At 41.8% G+C, this 19,938-nt stretch overlaps 3 protein-coding genes and 3 non-coding genes across 7 annotated transcripts; 3 read left to right on the forward strand and 3 right to left on the reverse strand.

Moving 5' to 3' along the window:
* The first annotated feature begins 486 nt into the window (after window positions 1–486).
* trnar-ucg (transfer RNA arginine (anticodon UCG)) lies at window positions 487–559 on the forward strand. The gene has a single exon. It is a non-coding gene; the product is annotated as a tRNA-Arg (tRNA).
* Window positions 560–3,784: 3,225 nt separating this feature from the next.
* Window positions 3,785–5,897, reverse strand: mrpl58 (mitochondrial ribosomal protein L58). Its single transcript, XM_067369615.1, has 6 exons — window positions 5,732–5,897; window positions 5,577–5,604; window positions 5,437–5,496; window positions 4,849–4,931; window positions 4,612–4,781; window positions 3,785–4,537 (listed from the first exon to the last, which is right to left on the reverse strand). Exons 1-6 carry the CDS (start codon window positions 5,888–5,890, stop codon window positions 4,453–4,455), a joined length of 585 nt encoding a protein of 194 aa, XP_067225716.1. The 5' UTR covers window positions 5,891–5,897; the 3' UTR covers window positions 3,785–4,452.
* A 506-nt stretch (window positions 5,898–6,403) lies between these two features.
* Window positions 6,404–6,475, reverse strand: trnaq-cug (transfer RNA glutamine (anticodon CUG)). The gene has a single exon. It is a non-coding gene; the product is annotated as a tRNA-Gln (tRNA).
* Window positions 6,476–6,703: 228 nt separating this feature from the next.
* On the reverse strand, window positions 6,704–6,776 carry trnar-ccu (transfer RNA arginine (anticodon CCU)). Its single transcript has one exon. It is a non-coding gene; the product is annotated as a tRNA-Arg (tRNA).
* Window positions 6,777–6,922: 146 nt separating this feature from the next.
* wdr45b (WD repeat domain 45B) lies at window positions 6,923–12,353 on the forward strand. Its single transcript, XM_067370284.1, has 10 exons — window positions 6,923–7,334; window positions 8,479–8,553; window positions 8,929–9,030; window positions 9,238–9,325; window positions 9,880–9,974; window positions 10,108–10,298; window positions 10,463–10,548; window positions 10,624–10,725; window positions 10,854–10,975; window positions 11,159–12,353. The coding sequence occupies exons 1-10, from the start codon at window positions 7,268–7,270 to the stop codon at window positions 11,263–11,265; spliced, it is 1,035 nt and encodes a 344-aa protein (XP_067226385.1). The 5' UTR covers window positions 6,923–7,267; the 3' UTR covers window positions 11,266–12,353.
* Window positions 12,354–12,919: 566 nt separating this feature from the next.
* On the forward strand, window positions 12,920–19,841 carry foxk2a (forkhead box K2a). Of its 2 annotated transcripts, none has more exons than XM_067370283.1 (9): window positions 12,920–13,409; window positions 14,243–14,437; window positions 14,554–14,695; window positions 14,781–14,927; window positions 15,696–15,889; window positions 16,402–16,592; window positions 17,130–17,411; window positions 17,907–18,095; window positions 18,602–18,748. In XM_067370283.1, the coding sequence occupies exons 1-9, from the start codon at window positions 13,117–13,119 to the stop codon at window positions 18,700–18,702; spliced, it is 1,734 nt and encodes a 577-aa protein (XP_067226384.1). In that variant the 5' UTR covers window positions 12,920–13,116; the 3' UTR covers window positions 18,703–18,748. The 2 variants fall into 2 exon arrangements, with proteins under 2 accessions (XP_067226384.1, XP_067226383.1); XM_067370282.1 differs by lacking the exon at window positions 18,602–18,748 and adding an exon at window positions 18,761–19,841 and having other exon boundaries at window positions 12,922–13,409.
* Window positions 19,842–19,938: the final 97 nt, after the last annotated feature.

Below are 19,938 nucleotides of genomic sequence, written 5' to 3' on the forward strand. Positions count from 1 at the left end.
TTATTGTTGCTCTAGTGGTCAGCAGCACAGTACACACTACACTGGCTCTTATTCAATGCAAGCAAAATAATCTGCCTCCAAAACTGATGAAGTCTCCAGTCTGCAGTGCTGTGACTGTAACAGCTGAACGGTGCCTTGTTTTACAACGCGCAATTTCTTTATGCATTACTTAAAACGGCTTTAGGATCAAGCTCGTTTGAGATGAGAAAATTCTGCGCGGAACCGGTGAGAAACCCGTTAGGATGTGTTGAGTGTGTCCGACTGTTGGTAGATGCCTAAGTACTTAATGAGATCACATGCCATGGCACATGAAAACTGACAAGTTAAGTTGGTTAAAAGGACAGTGATCGTTCATTATTCGACCGCTATTTCACATGGATGTACAACAAGCAAAAACGATGTAGCAGGATTACGGGAATCAGTTACATTTGAGAATTTACGTTAGTGAATAATACATACATGCAGTGATCAGGCTATGTCTACGTCGACCGCGTGGCCTAATGGATAAGGCGTCTGACTTCGGATCAGAAGATTGAGGGTTCGAGTCCCTTCGTGGTCGGTTCTTTTCTCGCTCTCTCTCTTTTTTTTTATAAGTAAAACATACTAATATCATTTAAAAATGAAATTCGTGAATTTGCTTTTCAAAACAAAGTATAAATTCAGGTGTCAACTAATGTTTGAGAGTCAGTCTGTTGATGACATGTAACGTTAGATTAGTATTAGCAGATAAATCCCGCTTCACCACAGCAGCAGAGTGGCGCAGCGGAAGCGTGCTGGGCCCATAACCCAGAGGTCGATGGATCGAAACCATCCTCTGCTAGTATGTTTTTATTCCTGTACTAAAGTTGTGGATTTCTATGTGAAACTGTATCAAAAAATAGGTTTAGTTCTTTATATTTTATTCAAATTTTCACTTTCATTCACATTTAAAAATGCCAATGAACACGACTGGATGAGTAATGGGGTTTTTCTAGTGTGTCATTCAAACACTTTAACTCTGTCTTACCCTCTATTAACAGTCAAAGCACATGTATAGTATAAACCAGCTCTTTGCTTTAACACAGGTTAACACAGGTTTAACACATGCTTCCAGAAGTCATAGATCCCCTTCTTAATATTGTTAATTCATCTTTGTCATTAGGATACGTACCAAAAACTTTTAAGCTAGCTATTATTAAACCTCTTATTTAAAAAGCACGACTAGATCCTAAAGAATTAGTCAATTACAGGCCGATCTCAAATCTTACTTTTCTGTCAAAAATACTAGAAAAGGCAGTTTCATCGCAACTATGTTCCTTTTTAGAAAGAAATAGTATCTGTGAGGATTTCCAGTCAGGATTTAGACCGTACCATAGTACTGAGACTGCTCTCGTTAGAGTTACTAATGATTTGCTCTTATCATCAGATCGTGGTTGTATCTCTCTATTAGTGTTACTGGATCTTAGTGCTGCATTTGACAATATCGATCACAATATTCTCTTAAATAGACTTGAAAATTATGTTGGCATTAGTGGAATTGCATTGGCATGGTTCAAATCATACTTATCTGACCGTCATCAGTTTGTAGTAGTAAACGATGAGATGTCGTATCGATCACAGGTTAAATATGGAGTACTGCAAGGCTCAGTACTAGGACCGTTGCTTTTCACTCTGTACAGATATCATTAGGAAGCATGGCGTTAGTTTTCGCTGTTACGCTGATGATACTCAGCTCTATATTTCTTCACGCCCTGACGAAACTTACCAATTCACAAAATTATCAATGTGTAGCTGATATAAAAAAACTGGATGACCAGTAATTTCCTACTACTAAATTCAGAAAAAACAGAGATTCTAATTTTTTGACCAAAAACTTCACGTAATAATCTAGAATACTGTCTAACACTTGATGGCTGCTCTGTTAAACCTTCGTCCTCAGTTAGGAACCTGGGTGTGCTCTTTGATACCAATCTTTCATTTGAAGGCCATGTTACTAGCATCCGTAAAACCGTTTTCTTCCATCTTAAAAATCTAAACTACGACATATGCTCTCAATGAAGAATGCAGAACAGTTAGTTCATACGTTCATAACCTCAAGGCTAGATTACTGTAACGCTCTACTGGGTGGTTGTTCCTCCCGCTTGATAAATAAAATACAGCTCGTACAAAATGCGGCAGCTAGAGTTCTTACTAGAACTAGGAAGTATGACCATATTAGCCCAGTTCTGTCAACATTACATTGGCTTCCTGTTAAACATCGTATAGATTTTAAAATCTTGTTAATTAGTTACAAAGCTCTAAATGGTTTAGCTCCCCAGTACCTAAGTGAGCTCTTAATGCATTATAGTCCTTCACGTTTATTGCGATCTCAGAATTCAGGCCAGCTGATAATACCCAGAATATCAAAATCAACTGCAGGCGGTAGATCCTTCTCCTATTTAGCACCTAAACTCTGGAACAATCTTCCTAGCATTGTTCAGGATGCAGACACACTCTGCCAGTTTAAATCTAGACTAAAAACGCATCTCTTTAACCTGGCATACACATAACACATTATATATTTATATTTTCAAATCCGTTAAAGGATTATTAGGCTGCATAAATTAGTTCAGCCGGAACCGGGAACACTATAACACCTGGGCTGCGTTCAGCCCCGACAAAACGTTGCAAAACGTTTTTTAAACGGAAACGGTGGCGCGTTGAACACCCCGTTGTGATGACGCAAGCGTTGCAACTATGGCAGCTGAGAAGGCCAATCTTTGTGTTCTTTTTGAAGAATTTTCGGAGCCTGATGAAGTCGATATAAATACATGTTTAATACTGCAAAATACCCTCGATGTTACAGCCACTGCCCTTGCCGTCCAGAATAAAAGAGAACATCCCAATCGAGTGAAGGGATTTGTGGAATCTTCTAATTATTTTGATACAACACTTGCCTTGCATTTCAGGATGAAAAGACAAACATTTCAGGTGAAGGATAATCCACTTCTTACCTCAGTGACTGTTATGATTTATATTATTTTATTGTTTAATAGGCTTATCATTAATGCTGATATCACTGTTGTTGTGCTTTGATATTGTAATATTTACCATTATATAATCAGAGGAGTATAGAAAAGTTTATTAAAGTGTACCTTCACAATACAACAGCAAAATATACAAGTAAAGTATTTGTATGTTACATTAATACCCAGTGTGCGAGCTGTCTCTTTAATACCGCGTGGTTTATATACAGGTTGCCGCTGATTGGGCTGACATTTCTGACACGCCCACCAAACAAGAGAAAACGCATCTCAAACCAGTTGCACACCGTTTCCAGGAAACATGTCGTTCAACCCGGAAAACGTAGCAAAACGTTGCGCACCGGTGTGAGCTTGAACGTGCCCCTGGTGTACTCGTTACATCAGAAAAAGAATGGCATCTACGCTAATATTAGTCTTTCTGTTCATCCCGAGGTTTACCGTAGTCAACCGGATTCGGGCCGTTTCCGAGGACCGGTGCCTTGACACGACCACAACGCAGCCCTGTATCAGCAGAGATCGAGTCGACTAGATCATCCATTGTGAAGACAGTCAACACGACAGCCAGTGCCACAGTTCCTCAAAATTATAATCACGATTATTAATCATGTTTATTCTATCAAAAGAGTAATGAGACTATGGCTATTTTGCAAGTTCTTTACCAACCTACACTTCACCCAAAAGGCCTGTAGGTGGCACAAAGACTTAAATTTAACCAACTATGATAACTTCGTTAGATGGTAAATCAATACAAAACATGGTTTTGGTGAGCACTTTTTAATATGTATTCACATTAGATTTTAAAGCAACACAATTCTTTTGCAATAAGACAAACCAGATTCAAATTGCCCGGCAAATTCGTAAAGCAAAGAAAAACCATTTCTAGCTGATCAACATTATGAAAACTGGTAAAACCTTTAGGAACTTAAAAAGATAAACCAGCAAAATTCCTAATATTACTTCCAATATTTCCAAATTATGTTCATTTTCATAGAGCGGGCCAATATTGTGACAATTATTTAAAATCAATCGAGAAGCAGATATCGTTATCGTGATAAAATACGATTAATCGTGCAGCCCTAATTTAATTTAATTTGACATTTGATATTCAACAGTATCCTTGACATTTATTCAACAGTGCTTTTGATCCGCCTGCATTGACACTATTCTTTAAAAGGAAAAATGATGTACCAGTTATCAATGTAAAGCTGCTTTGACACAATCTGCATTGTAAAAAGAGCTATATAAATAAAAAAGGGCGACTTGACTTGACAGGTTTACAGTTTATTAAATCTTGCTTCAAATCTAAAATTTTATTTTCAGAAAAAAAGTTATAAATGATCTGACATAATTCAGTACATGCTATACATACAACAACAACTTTTACAGTGTGATATTTTGCTGTTTTTTTATTAAAATTTGAGTACAGAACAAATGCAATCATGTTTTGGGTTCAGTCGAAGTCGACTCGTCTTGCTTGCTTTGTTGCAGCATGTATCTTCTTCTGCTTGAGTCTTTCCAAATTTCTTTTATCTAATCTGAAAACAAAAAACAGCACTGTGACACAACATTGCATTAGTGATTCTCTGTGATTCGCTGTGCTTCATCTCACCTGTGAGCTCTGAGGGCGAGATCCTCCGGCTCCGGGTCCGGCCGCCGCTGACTGGCTGCAGCGATCATCTCTGAGATCTTCTGAAGACAGTCTTCTAGGTTCCTCTGTTGGCTTCTGCTCATCTCAGAGGTCACGATTAACTCTCCTGCTTTGTTGACACGAGTTTTATTCTGTTGACAAAAGTGTTCATATGCATGAGCAGTTACACACGCGTGTTATTATACATGTTACTCTCACCTTCAGGAGAATCTCTCTCCTCACTTCTTCTGGAATCCATTCTGCTGTCTGCACGTGGAAGCGGACCTCTGCTTTCGTACTGACTGCAAACCAACATTACAGAATATTACGTGAAAAAATTAATGTGTATAAAATTAATTTAATCTGAACAGAAAGTACATTATTATTTGACAAATCCATTCCTGTCTTGAACCACTTTTTCTATACATCACATCAGACACACTCATTTCAGCATGTATAACATGTATTAATATTAATATATTTGTGTGCAGTCTGCACTAACACACACACACACACACACACACACACACACGGTTCACTAGTTAAAGGTGGATGCTGCACATTGGTGGTGGTGGAGGAGATCCCCCCTTCAATATGTAAAGCGCTTTGAGTACCCAGAAAATGTATAATGTATATATAAATAATATATATAATGTAACGAATTATTAATTATTATTATTAAAGCGGGTACAGCAGGTTTCATCGTCGCGTCAGCAGGTGGCGCCATGAAGCAACGATCAGCGCAAAACACGAGCGACTCTTTCTGTTACTGACCCGCACCAGATCACAGTCATTAACACGGTTTACCCTTGTTGACATGCTGACCGCCCGGTCCGCTGCTCCGACTGTATGTTATCTTCAGTTTATCTGAGGAAAGACAGAGTTTCAGTAGAAAAGGGCTTCAGCCCTTTATAATAATAAACTGGTGTCGATGATGAACCTCTTACCAACAGGGATGCGCGAGATCAGATCGTCCTGACAATGTGATGTTTATCACAGTTATGTTGGCAGAAGCAATGAGATGTCGCACATAATTTAGAGTCATGGAGCAGCAAATGCAGAAATTATGTTTAAATTATGGAGATAAAAAAACATGTTTCACCTGTGTGAAATGCGATGCTTTTTTCATGTGAAAATCACGACTGTCTGCATAGAGTTGCAATCGCGTTTTATCTCTACTGAATACAGTCAGTAATCGACGGCACATATTCCTCGAACAAGACAGATTATTCAGCTGTAAGAAACAGAAACTTGTAACCATGGATGCCGCCGCCATGTTGAAAACGAAGAACCACGTGCAAGAAAAACATCCGCTTTTGCGTCAAATGGGCGGTTACTTCATACATGCAGCTTAAAATTAAACAGAAATGCTAAAAAACTGTATATCAGCCCTACACCTTTTTCAAAGCCACAGATTTCATTGACTAATTTTAGCCTCATATATGGCATTGTTCAGTCTTAGCAAGTATCTAATATTAGAGTCGGACACTGAGCCTGGCACAAATCATCCCAAAAGAGCTTTAATCTTTAAATTGCTTTTGTTTGTAGTTGTGTTTTTTTCTCAAAATAGGAGTGCGACAATAACATTTGAGATCAAAAATGTTGTTTGTGATAATGACTTTTTGAAAAACTAATATTTTTACAATGTTACTGTAAACACATGTCTAATGCTGGTGCATATATTCATTTTCATTGTTTTATAAAGTGCTTAGTGAGAGAAATGGAAAGAAGTTTGTAATTATTTCCCATTGACAGTGAAGGTAAACAATAGGGAAGGTTCCACCGAGATTTGAACTCGGATCGCTGGATTCAGAGTCCAGAGTGCTAACCATTACACCATGGAACCGCCCGTTATGAAAGAGATTCATAGACTGTTTTCAATGGATTGTAATATGATGTTAAAATGAACTTATGTAATATTAAATATCCGTTCGTTTCTCCTCTAGGTAGGCATATGGAATACCTGATCCGAGATTTACCCTTCTTTGTAACATATTAAACTAAATGATCCACCGTTAGACCGTTTCTGGGATCACATGCGCGATTAAAAGACTCGTTGGATGTAAAAGTGAATCACCCCAGATGGGACTCGAACCCACAATCCCTGGCTTAGGAGGCCAGTGCCTTATCCATTAGGCCACTGGGGCGGTGACGATAAACACCCGGAACAGTTTCATACTTATACACGAGACGAGAAACGCTTGTGTTTTTTTTTCATTTTCATCTTCTGGTTTTTTATTGTCGCTTGCAGTATCATTTTCGCTCCTGTATATATAGAAAATCTTTAGTATAACCGCGTGTTTCTTGTAGCACATAAAATATATACAATAAAATAACGATAGCAGTTGTCCATAAGTCATGTGTTGCCTTATGTTTTGGTCATATCTGATTATTAAGAAAGCAAACACATCACATAACGCGTGAGGAGCGTGTTTCTGCAGTGGATCGCGCGTGTGATCGCGGCGGAGCTCAGTCGGTGCGGCGGGAGGAACCGCAGGCGCGCGGCCAACTCTATTTCCTGACAGACAGTCATGACGCGAAACTGAGCTGTGTAGCATTAGCCTACAGCTCCTAATGCCGTCTTTTAGTTAGGGTTACAGTCTTTTCGTTTTTGATCAGACCAGTAACACCAAGCACTATGAATTTATTACCATCAAACCCTCACGGTAATGGATTACTGTATGCTGGATTTAACCAGGATCACGGTAAGATGTTTACTATCAGCTAACGCAAGCTAACATCACTCACCGTTACCGTTATGCATCAGGGCCAGAGAACTGTTATTCGTTTTACACATTAAAACACATCAGTGTTTTCATTCTGCTTGTTGTTGCCAGTCTAAGAGTCTGGTTGTAAGAAATGTTAAACTTGATGAACATTACTGCTGTTTTGGCTAGCAAGCTAACGAACAGCTGGTTAGCCACAGAGATCACATGATTGTTTCCTTTAGGGCTGCTGTCAGCGTGTTTGTATTTATGTTTTTATTGTAATTGACCAACAATTGTAACGTTAGCTATGAATATCGACGGTAACGTCGTTAAAAGTGACCATGTTTCACATGTTATCAAATAAACATTGGCAGTTCGGGTTAGCCATGCTAACTGTAATAGCGCTAGCTTTCAATCTGAGCATTTGGGTTTCATTTAAGCTAAATAATTCAGTGTTGTGTGTTATTAAAGTATGTCAGCATTCGATAACGTGCGTTAATAACTATACCACAATGTGGGCTCAAATAACTGTATTTAAGCAGCATTTATTGACGCATTAAAGCCACTGAGAATGAAGACGGGTTTAAAATAGGGATTTATGCAGGTTTCTCTCTGTCACAGTGACATTTACATCTAATAATCATAACTGCATGTAATGAAGCTGTAGATCTCGATGTCCTCATGTTTGAGCTGTTTTAACTCAAATCAAATCAAATCAAATATCACTGAGATATCTTAAAATGTGTGACATTGTTTGTCTCAAGATGCACATCAGTTATGTTTGTTTTCTAAGGCAGTTAATAAATGCTACTTAAATGCCCTAATTGAACTGATTCTGGCTTAATGTAACCCTGTCTGTGAAACCGGGCCTTAAAATCCATCAATCGATTTGTTGAACTTCACTCACTAATCGCTTCCCAGGAAGATGCTAATAAATGGATTCTCATAAATATAATTGGTTCCCAAGCCACATGGAGATGTACAGGCGTGTATCTGATACTGACACCTTTATGTGGATCTGGTTAGTGTTAGTTAGGGTTAGGGTTAGTAGTCTGTCTCCAGCACTGTCCTCTTGAAGGTCAAACAGCAGATCACAGGAAATCCCAGTATTTCCCTTAAAATGTCTGTTTTTCCCCACCAGGATGTTTTGCTTGTGGAATGGAAAATGGATTCAGGGTGTATAACACAGACCCGCTCAAAGAGAAGGAAAAACAAGGTGAGTCTGCTGTTCAGACACCGGCTGCAGATGTTCATTCACTAGATACAGACGGACAGATGTTTACAGGTGAAAACACTTCAGATCAGACGCCGCTACAGCAAGGGATAACACAATATTACAACAATATGTGGAAGTTAGTAACTTACTCATTTTTCATATGTGATTTTTAAACCTTGCTGCTTATTAATGCAAATGCATACAGCAGATGAAGAGATCCGTTTGTCTGTAGTTCAGTCCTGCGCTATGACTGCATGATGACTCAGGAATAGTTTACAGACAGGACACACATTTAGCAACAGTTACTCATTCACCTCTCGCAGTTTATGGATCTTTACTGTGGCAGCTGATGACTCAGTGATTCTCTTTGTTCAGAGTTTCTGGAGGGAGGCGTTGGTCACGTGGAGATGCTTTTTCGATGCAATTATCTTGCGCTCGTGGGAGGCGGGAAAAAACCAAAGTACCCTCCCAATAAAGGTATGTTTCTCTTCGAGATGATGTTGGTCGAAGGCTTTATGGCATCATTTGCTAAAGTTGTGAAACAAGGTGACACGCGTTTAGTGCGTGTTCTGACCTCAGTGGGTAATTTATAAACATATTTGATGTTTATGAAAGAATTTAGCATAATTGTAATATGCAAGTAAATCTGTAAAAACGTGTGCATCTTCCCCATGTTTGTGTTAGTGATGATTTGGGATGATCTCAAGAAAAAGACCGTGATAGAGATCGAGTTTTCCACCGAGGTCAAAGCGGTGAAGCTTCGCCGTGACAGGTATATATATGCATTTAAATACTTTGGTATAATATTTGTTAGATTTTGATTGTGAAAATATCTGACAGCTGATTCAGGATGTTTTAGAGATAAAATGGTTATGAGATTCAAAGTTCCAGTATCACAAATGCAGTACAGCAGCATCATATTACATATCAGCCATAATTTCAGGTTACTTTAACCATCTTTGACACTGACTGATACGTTTTGTACAGAAATACCAATGAAATGTCGTGCTACACATGGTGTTTTTTTTGATACCATGACAAAACTTATAATACAGTACTTCAAAAGTGAAGAAAAAGTGAAAAGTCAGTAATAGAATGAATAAAAACGGATCGCATTACAACGAACACATCGTAAAGAGTTTTTTAGAGGCTTATTAAAGCTCCTGAAGTCAGTGTTGTCTGATGGTTATCACGAGCCTCTGTGATTGTGCAACGCTTCAAAAACACGCACACAAATACACAAATTACTTTTACATTTTACAACACTCCTTAGCCTGTGAACTTACAGTAATAATCAGCTTTAAGTTCCTTCGTTTGGTGTTTCAGAATTGTGGTGGTTCTGGATTCCATGATTAAAGTCTTTACATTTACCCATAATCCTCATCAGCTGCACGTCTTTGAAACATGCTATAACCCCAAAGGTAGGTCATCACTGCATTCACAGAGAATAGCAGCGATTCATCTGTGCTCTTATAAGCTAATCTGAACGTTGCGGGACAGACATAAGAACTGTACTGTGTCGTATGAGAACACTCACTCTGACCGTCTCTGCAGGTTTGTGTGTCTTGTGCCCAAACAGCAACAATTCATTGCTGGCGTTCCCAGCCACGCACTCCGGACACGTTCAGATAGTCGATCTGGCCAACACGGAGAAACCGCCGGTGGATATTCCTGCTCACGAGGGGGCGCTGTGCTGCGTGGCGCTCAACCTGCAGGGCACACGGATCGCCACGGCGTCAGAAAAAGTCAGTTCTCGCGCCACTGGTGGTCAATTGTCTTTATATTTGCTTCTTGTGTTGACGTCACACATTGACTGCTCTGTCCGATCACGTCACTAGATTGACTTCCGACACTGAATGGCCAAGAATACGTCAGTGCTTGGCTAATGGAGAATCTGTCTTCTCTCTAGGGGACCCTGATCAGAATATTCGACACCTCAGCAGGTCATCTCATCCAGGAGCTGAGACGAGGCTCACAGACTGCCAATATATACTGGTAACCCATTACATCCTACTCTATTACTGTAAAGAGCAATGTGTGTGTGTTTATAACCGTGTATTTGTACTTCAGCATCAACTTCAACCAGGACGCGTCGCTCATCTGCGTTTCGAGCGATCACGGCACAGTCCACATATTTGCTGCAGAGGATCCCAAAAGGAACAAGCAGTCCAGGTTCGTGTTGAAGCACACTCAGGGTTTTAATGATCAGACGTTGTTGTTGTTATTGTCTGGCATTTATGTTCATGTATTTTAGTGCAGGCATCTTGCTCACATGTCCCTCAAACCCTCTTTTACCTCAGCTTGGCATCGGCCAGTTTTCTCCCCAAGTATTTCAGCTCCAAATGGAGTTTCTCCAAGTTCCAGGTCCCGTCCGGTTCGGCCTGCGTCTGTGCCTTCGGAACAGAACCCAACGCTGTCATAGGTAGCGTGAAGCTTGTTTTAAGAGCTCCTCTGTGCTGGCATTGAAAGCACACTTTACGCATGAGGTCATATTATCAAAAAGAACCGTGTAATATTAATATGCATGTGTTGTGGATGAGCAAACGGTCATTCTCAGCTGTTTAGTGACCAACTTTCCCACTGACTCGTTCCCTCCCTCTTCCAGCCATTTGTTCCGACGGCAGCTACTACAAGTTTCTGTTCAACCAGAAAGGCGAGTGTTCGAGGGACGTGTACGCGCAGTTCCTGGAAATGACCGACGAGAAGATCTGAGCGCAGACACTACTTCACTTTACCAGACTGCTTCTTTCTCGACATCTCAAAGTTTCCGGGATGTCAAAAGACTCCAGGGGCATTCGGAGGCGACCGTGACACACACGTGGAGGAGAGACACACAGAAACTCTAAATTCTCTCGACTCAAACCACAGAAGACGAGAGATGACTGAAAAACTGTGAGCGCAGAATTCGCTTTCTGTGGAGTGACGAGGGAAACCTTATTTTTTTGAAAGGACAACATTTTTTAAATGGTCTTCCATGGGATTTTTTAAGCGTTGATGTCCTTGGCTAGGTAGCGAGAGCGATTCTCTTTGTCCACTAACCTGATCTAATGTAATTCAGGCGAGAGGTGGGTGTACATGTACATCATTCACACTATGTATTTGTTAGTGTTAGATATTGTTTTTCTTGCTGTAAGAGCACCAGATGAAAAATTACGTAACTACATATTCTATAGACTAGTATAACAAAACAGACATTTTATGGTGTAAATGTGTGCTTCTCATTTCATGTAATGCAGTATTTTTCTTTGGCAAGGATTCGTCGGCTTTAGGGAAACAATATTATCTCAGTGTAAAAGTTTTACTTCAGTGACTGTGCTATCGCACGAGAGACGTGAAGCGAGCACAACATGATCATATTTAGTCCACATTTACACTTTCCATTGTTTCAAATAAAATGATCAGCGCTGTTTTCTTCACAAACTAATCGAGAATAACTACATTGCTACTTTAAAAAGGTTAATGTAAGCAGTAGTTAGGATGTAGACTGTAAACTCTTGAAACACGGCTGCAGATTGTAGTGTCGCAGTCGCCGATCTCTTTTAAAGAATGGCGCACTCGAACCAGACGTGCCAGTCTGATCACCTGAAGAACTTAGTGTTTTTTAGTTTGTTTTTTGTCTTCATTCTTATAACTGTTCTTTGAAATGTATCTATAAGCTATTTTGTTACTCGTTTGATGCTTTTGTCATTGATAACATGCAAATGATATGCATAATTTCATGAAGATGATGATGCCCACAGAATTCAGTATCGTATGACAAATTAAAGACGATTGTAAAAATAAAGAATGGCAATTCTTTCATGTTAACGAGGTGTAACCAGCTCTGGGAATAACTCTTCTCTTGGATCTCATATAGATGAGTGTGATTCTCTTCTCTCTCTGGTAGGGTTGTGCAGTTTGAGGAACTTGGCAAAGGTGATGCTGCATATTTTTCTTGCATGCTGATTTGTTTATCGCTACTAGCATCATTACAGAAGAACACGAGCAGACTGAAGGTGTTCTGGAATAGTTTCCAAGTATATCATTACAACACACAGTCATCGCCAAGGCCACCAAAGTCGTGTGAAGAAGAGTGGATTATCATATCTCTTTGGTAAACCACAATTACGGTCTAAAGCTTGTTATTTTGCGCGTAGGATGTCCGCAGCGACGGTAACACTGTGGCATCCATCGCCAATCCGTCTCTTACAACACACTAATTACATGCGTGTCAGCTCACACTGCAACCAACCCCCGGCGCTACACGCGCGCTCGCCTCGCTGCTGATTGGTGCGTTACATTTTTCTCTTCGAGAGTCGGCGAACTATTGGTCGCTACCGCTGTCAGTCACGCTAGCCCCGCCTCCACGGTTTGTTTGGTAGAGTTGATCCTTTTCTCATTCTCTCTGTCGCGGCGGTGGGTTGGAGCCGCTGTCCCCGGGCTGCGCGTTCCTTCGTGTTTATTTCTCATCCTTTGATTCGATTCCCCCCCCTCTAAATTTTGCAACCGGGCCTCACGACCGACAAACGGCCGTCTGCTCCTTCATTTTATAGTGTCAAATTCCCGTCAAGAGAAATAATAAAGATGGCGGTGAGCGGGATGTCAGGCTCGGTTGTCGCCCGGCTCGAGGGCCGAGAGTTCGAGTATCTGATGAAGAAGCGCTCGGTCACCATCGGTCGGAATTCGTCACAAGGCTCCGTGGACGTGAGCATGGGCCACTCGAGCTTTATTTCACGGAGGCACCTCGAGATTTTCTCCGCCGGCGAGGATGGAACGGGAAGCGGAGATTTCTATCTTCGATGCCTCGGCAAAAACGGGGTGTTCGTGGACGGGGTGTTCCAGAGGCGAGGGGCGCCTCCTCTGCAGCTTCCCCGCATGTAAGCGCCTGTCTGTCGGTAGGAATTAGGCGAGCGCCGCGGGAATGCGTTTGCGTCGAACGCTCGCGGTATTTGTTTTGTTTCGTTTCAGCACGTGTTGATTATGACAAGCGCGACTAACGCGCGTCTGCTGCCGCCTCGCTCTGTTTACACAACACTGAAGGCTTCTGCATCTGACACCATCATGTGTCTCTGAATGGCAGTTTTCTTCTGAAGCATATCCAACGAACATGGTGCTGTTATTCCTGCACGAAGATCCAGCAGTCAGTGTGTTTTGGGCTCCATTGACCTTTTAATTGACCCCCATCTGACGTACACTGAATAATGGCCTGATTAATATAATTCATATTTGATTATGAGATCGTCGTTTCTATCTAATGTAATGAAGTAATAGTTTTAACGCCATAGTTTGACCTTGCATTTAGTACATGCATGGAGGAAGGGTACTAAATTTGTTCACCTTTATTGTTATTCCATCTTTATTTAGACCATGCATCATTTGCCAAGTTGCAGAGACTCTATTAAATCAGCCTCACCTCAGATTGCAAAGATTAATGACACTTAATATAGTCAGCGGAAGCGTTTCTGACATGCTTTAACGTCACCTGAGGCTGAACACACTGCAGAGGTTCAGATATATATATATTTCTGATGAAGTGATGTCTGTCGTGTGATCAATCTGATGTCTGTATATATAAACCGGCTCTACTGTTACTGGCTGGTTTATCAACATCTCTCTGCGTTTTATTGACATGGATTTCTATTTTCAAAATGCCACTTGATGAGCGTGTAATGGGTTGACATCGCTAACTCGCTTGTTTCCTGTTTTGTAGGTGCACTTTCCGGTTTCCCAGTACAAATATCAAAATTACATTCACGGCCTTGTCCAGTGACAAGAGAGAGCGCAGGAACGCCCCGGAGTCTCCTGTGAAAGCGGTCCAACCCCAGATCTCGCCGCTGACCATCAACATTCCCGACAACATCGCCCACCTGATGAGTCCACTCCCATCTCCGACCGGCACAATCAGGTGCGTGCATTACACTTACACTTGACCTTTGCCCCCTGTGCCCGAAGCCTTATCATCATTGGGATATTGTTAAAGCACAGATTTAATGCGTCATGCGTATGCCGTTTTTTCCTCAGCGCTGCCAACTCATGTCCGTCAAGTCCGCGAGGGGCGGGGCTTTCCAGCTACAAAATGGGTCGCGGCCTCACGGCGGATCTCATCAATGAAAATTCCCAATCCGAGAATGACAAGGAAGCTTCCGGAGGAGACAGTCCGAAAGTATGTGTCTTTTTAATAACCCTGACTAATGATGTCTCGTTTTTCAGTGCATATGTGGTCGTCACGTTCTTCTTGTCTTTCACAGGACGACTCCAAGCCTCCGTACTCGTACGCACAGCTCATTGTTCAGGCCATCACAATGGCTCCAGACAAGCAACTAACACTGAATGGAATATATACCCACATTACTAAGAATTATCCATATTACAGGACGGCAGACAAGGGCTGGCAAGTGAGTGTCAATCGGCTCTTTTGTTTGGGTTCGTGTGTTTAGTCTTTCTGCAGTGCTGTAGTGTTTGTATGTGGTTGAGGCGAACTCGAGCGGCCCAGACAGACTTATTGTTTGGGAAAATCCACAAGATGTTTACAGCATTGATAGGACAAGATGAGAGTCCTAGCTTTCCCATTTGGTCCAAATATTTATAGGGCTCATATTCCATGATCAATCTCATGGTTTTTGATCTTGTGATATAAGAGCCAGATGGGTTCATCAACACATGACCATCCACATTTATAAATTAAAAAGATTAAAGCTTTTATTCCTTAATGCCCAAAGAACTGATAAATGCTCAACAGCTCCTCCTGTGTTTGTAGCTGCAGAAATGATGTGGCTGATTTTCATCTTTTAACAAGATTCCCGCTGGTTTCAGTCTTCACATTTCAGAGCACATTACACATTTTGTGACGTAACGCAGACTTGTGAATGTGCAAAGCCATTCCTCATTTTGCAAAGAAAAGTGTGAAGAGTGATCATGTGGGCAAAAGAAAGACAATAAACCGGAAACACAACCTGAAAGTAGACCATAGGAGGGAAAAGTACGATACGACCCGTTTAATGAGCCTCATTACGGTCTGCTTCATCATTACAGCGAGTGCGTTTACGCGACCACATGCACTGTCGGCGTATTGAGCGTAATCGGGTTAAGAACGTGCATGTAAACGCACTCTGTCCAATGAGATCACATTTCTTTGACCCTTTTTTGTCACGTTTCTCTTCCAGAACTCGATTCGTCACAATCTGTCCTTAAACCGCTATTTCATCAAAGTGCCCAGATCTCAGGAGGAGCCGGGCAAAGGCTCGTTCTGGAGGATCGACCCCTCATCCGAGGGAAAGCTGATCGAACAGGCTTTCCGCAAGCGCCGGCCGCGCGGCGTTCCCTGCTTTAGGACTCCGCTCGGCCCGCTCTCATCCAGGTGATTTTATTTTCGTGTCGTTACTGTAAGGTTAGTTTAATACGGTTTCGTTCGCCGTAGCTGCACCAGCTCACCTGTTTCTGTCAGAACTGCACCAACAGGACATTATTTTTCAAAGTCAAAAGCACATCTGTTTTCTTCAGCCCTTGTGATGTCTGCTGTAGTTCATCTTGCATTACTTTTTTAGTCTTGATTTTTATTGTAATTGTAACTTATTTAAATAATTTTTCGGCACACTGGTCAAATGTCATTGGTTTTAATTGTGCTTTATAATTAAACTGAGATTGAGATGATGAGTAAATGAAGACAGAATCGTCATTTGTAGGTGATCTATTACTGCACTTATCTTCACCAGCCGGACTGAAAATAAAGTCACGGTATTCTGAAGCGTTTGTGTCAAGACTTGGATAATAAGACGTCTAAAGTGGACTATTCACCGTTTCCGTGCTTTTAAACCTTCATCAACTGTGTTGCTCGAGTTTCTTCATTCAGTGTTCTTCTCTTCTCCTCAGAAGCGCTCCAGCATCTCCTAACCACACCGGGGCGCTGTCGGCCCACTCCAGCGGCGTTCAGACTCCAGACAGCTTATCGAGAGAAGGCTCGCCTGTTCCCATGGACCCCGATCCCACGCCTGCTCCGGCTCCGGCCATTCAGCCCAAACTAGCAGTCATACAGGAGGCCTGCTTCACACAGAACGCTCCAGGTGACGTCACCCCTCGCGGCAAAGATCAGAAATCAAGAGCCGTATAGGGATTGGGTGTTTGGTGTTTCTGTGGGCATTCACAATCAGCCGGATTGATTCTCCGGACGGATCGGTCTGAATCAAATGGATTTTCAAACATCCATCCATTAATCACAAAAAAGTGCTAGTCATAGAAATTTAATTCATTGGTCAACTCTGATGATTTCCATGTGATAACTGTGTTTTCCAGAAAATAAGTCACAGTTGGATTTAAATCGCATTTTATTTTATTAGATTCAGAAAAACAGGCGTTTACTACGAACAAATGTTTATTGTGAAACAGTGTTCATTACTTTGAATATTTTGCAGATGCATTTTCTTTCGACTTTAGTAGCGTACACATTTACTGCTGTTCTCGCAGGGTGAAAGAGCCTATAAATATGTAGCTTAGTTTATATTTCACGGCTCTCTCTCATCATGTGTGTGTCTCTGTGGCTGTCAGCATGATTACAGAGCAGACAGATTCAGCTGCGTCTAACCTGGTTTGATCCCACACAGGTTCACCTCTAAACACCCAACCCGTTCTCATCACAGTCCAGCGCCAGCTTCCGCAGACCATCAAACCCGTGACCTACGCCGTGGCCACGCCGGTGTCCGCTGCCGCTTCCCAGCAGCCCGTCATGCAGACGCTGCACGTGGTGCATCAGATCCCTGCGGTGTCCGTGGCGGCCGTGACCGGACTGTCTACGAGCAACACGCACGTGGCAGAGCCCGTGTTCACCCAGTCCAGCATCGTCACAGCAGGAGTGCACGAGAACGGAGAGCACCAGGAGGTCAAAGGTGAGCGTGCAGAAGCTCTGTGGATGTTGATTATAGGGATGAATATCAGAAGTTGCAGCTGGTAATTTACTGTATCTTATTACACGGCTCTGTGGAATACTTGATTCCGATTGGCCCGAGGCCTAATTTCCTGATAACGACCGTCGTCAATGGCAACGCTCTCTCCCGTGTCATTCACACTCAGCCGATGCCATCCTCGTCTCAGACTTCAGTATCAGTAGCTCTGTGATATTGTTGTTTTTGACACTAATGGATTATAAGAATAAACAGCTGAGAGTTTAAACCATTTTAAGTCATATCAATATTTCTAGATGCTATGACTGTACGTTACTACTTCACCGTTCTTGTTGGAAGCCGCTTGCTGAACCATTTTTCTTGTTGGAAGCTTTGAGTTTTTCTCAAATCAATATGTACCTCTGTGGACGGCATCTGTGTATAATGATAATGATCTCTTCTCTCGCTCCTCTTTAATGCTGTTTGTCACGTTTGTCTCAGTGAAAGTGGAGCCGGTTCCCGCCATCACGGCCTCGTCTATAGGTGGGACGGCTCGTATTCTCCAGACGTCGCAGTCCGGCCCCATACAGACGGTCACTATAGTGGGCCAGCATCAGCTGCCCGTCAAGGCCATCACGCAGAACGGGACGCATGTGGTGGCGGCGGCGGTGCAGGGCTCCGGCAGCACGGGTGAGGACCGGTTTAGTGTTACTACAGTTTTCAGGAATATCTACAGCAAAGGTTATCACAGTATTTCTCTATTAGGGCGATTCATTTAATCTTTTCAGTTACAATTTTGACTTGTATTAATATTGAAAACAAGATTATTGTGAACCGGTCAGTGTTCACAGTGACGTGTTTTAGATCATCTCTCCTTCCCTTGCAGTTTTAGTAGTTTTCTGTAGGTTGTGGAAGTGCATCTTTCTTACTTATCTAATTTAATTGTATTTATTTTTATATTAATTACATAGTTTTAGTTGAATTATATATAACATTCAAGGAAATCCACTGTTAAAAGCTCAGTAAATTTGTGATGTTTCCAAAGTCAATCATGTTAAATATTCCTAATCTCAGTATTGACCAATATAATGATTATGATTTTTGCTGCAGTTGAGCAGCACTAGTGTTTATGATGCAGAAATTTCATTTGATTTGATTTTTTTTTTTTTTTTTTTTTTTTTTTGCCCCTAATGCAGATCTGGCATCATTATTTGATTCAGTTTTGCACATAAACAGGACAAAAGCTGTATTTTCACTAGTGCTCTCAGGCTTTTGTGAGCGCATTAGTGGAATCTAGTAGACGCTTTCTGCTGTTAGTGTAACTTTGCTAATGCGTTGTGTCTGGTCGTCCTCAGCGAGTCCGCTGCACATGCTGGCGACGCACGCCTCGGCCTCCGCGTCCCTCCCCACCAAACGGCAGAACGGAGAGCAGGCCGAGCAGCCCGACGCCAAGAGAGTGAAGACCGAAGCCGTCACCGCAGAGAGAGACAAGCAGAACGACACCGACTAGGCCAGCCGTCTGACCTTTTGACCTCAACGCGTTTTTTTTGTTTCTCCCCGCCTGCCGCGCACCTGCTGCACCCGCGTCACCCGTTAATGAACCCAAGGTGCCAAATAGTGAGGTGAGATGAAATGTCAGTGGTTTTTGGAGAGATGTGGGGATTAGATTGTGAGAGAGAAAGAGATAGAGAGCGAGATGCTGTTCTGGAGGAGGAGGGAGGGACCTTTTACACCAATAGGTAAATACTCACAGATATATGCACACACATATATTATTATAGCCTACTTGAAGTTACAGAATGAAATGTATTGTTGTCCCTGTCTGGGCGTAAACCCAGCAGAGAAGGTCTCCATCACGAGAGTCTCGGGCTGAACGCGATGAAGAGCAAACAGACGAACCCCCTTTTGTGTTTCCCGAACAAACACCCGGCCAATGACTGACATAGATATTTATGTGATCGTCACGCATGTGTATCAGACGTGTGCTCGCCGTTCCCAGAGTCCTGAACATTCAGCTGAGACGACAGGTCAGAAACGGACTTGCCAAACATCATTTCAGACCGATTAGCTCTTAAAATGTGAACCTGCTCACCATTTCAGCTTCAGATTCACACATGGAAAAAATGAGCGTTTTTCTCTTGGGCAAAGGGAAATGTGGGCAGGTTTTTCCAGTCTCATGGCAGCTAGCCTCCATGTCCACCTACCTAATGCAGTCTTGAGTAGATATGCAGTATTTTGTCGTACGTGTTCTTTAGGATCTTATTTGTGTGTGTTTCCTGAGGCACAAATACTCAACAGAAACAGGCAGCGCTGAAACTCATTCGGCTTTTTTCATTCTGTTTTATTTTTAAAGACGTGGACTTGTGGTCATGGAAATGAATGTAGTTACTTCATTTTTTTTTTTTTTTTTTTTTTTTTATTTTCAGAAAAAAGAAACACTATCGAGGGTTTGAGTTACTCGCTATTACATCAGATCAAAATGATGTTTACTCGCATCCTCTTTTTTTCATATTTTAACCAGTAACCTATGAGA

The sequence above is a fragment of the Chanodichthys erythropterus genome, chromosome 19 (assembly GCF_024489055.1).
Source record: "Chanodichthys erythropterus isolate Z2021 chromosome 19, ASM2448905v1, whole genome shotgun sequence".
Taxonomy (NCBI): Eukaryota; Metazoa; Chordata; class Actinopteri; order Cypriniformes; family Xenocyprididae; genus Chanodichthys; species Chanodichthys erythropterus.

Bases quoted from the DNA above. Each gene is read 5' to 3' on its own strand.
- mrpl58 (XM_067369615.1), bottom strand. From the start codon at position 5,890: ATGGTTACAAGTTTCTGTTTCTTACAGCTGAATAATCTGTCTTGTTCG. The intron at 4,932-5,436 runs GTAAACCGTGTT...GTTGGTTTGCAG, and splicing joins CGGTCAGCATGTCAACAAGG to TCAGTACGAAAGCAGAGGTC. The intron at 4,538-4,611 runs GTGAGATGAAGC...TTTTGTTTTCAG, and splicing joins CTCGCCCTCAGAGCTCACAG to ATTAGATAAAAGAAATTTGG.
- wdr45b (XM_067370284.1), top strand. From the start codon at position 7,268: ATGAATTTATTACCATCAAACCCTCACGGTAATGGATTACTGTATGCT. The intron at 7,335-8,478 runs GTAAGATGTTTA...TTTCCCCACCAG, and splicing joins TGGATTTAACCAGGATCACG to GATGTTTTGCTTGTGGAATG. The intron at 10,726-10,853 runs GTTCGTGTTGAA...CTTTTACCTCAG, and splicing joins AAAAGGAACAAGCAGTCCAG to CTTGGCATCGGCCAGTTTTC.
- foxk2a (XM_067370282.1), top strand. From the start codon at position 13,117: ATGGCGGTGAGCGGGATGTCAGGCTCGGTTGTCGCCCGGCTCGAGGGC. The intron at 13,410-14,242 runs GTAAGCGCCTGT...CCTGTTTTGTAG, and splicing joins CCTCTGCAGCTTCCCCGCAT to GTGCACTTTCCGGTTTCCCA. The intron at 16,593-17,129 runs GTGACGTCACCC...GATCCCACACAG, and splicing joins CTTCACACAGAACGCTCCAG to GTTCACCTCTAAACACCCAA.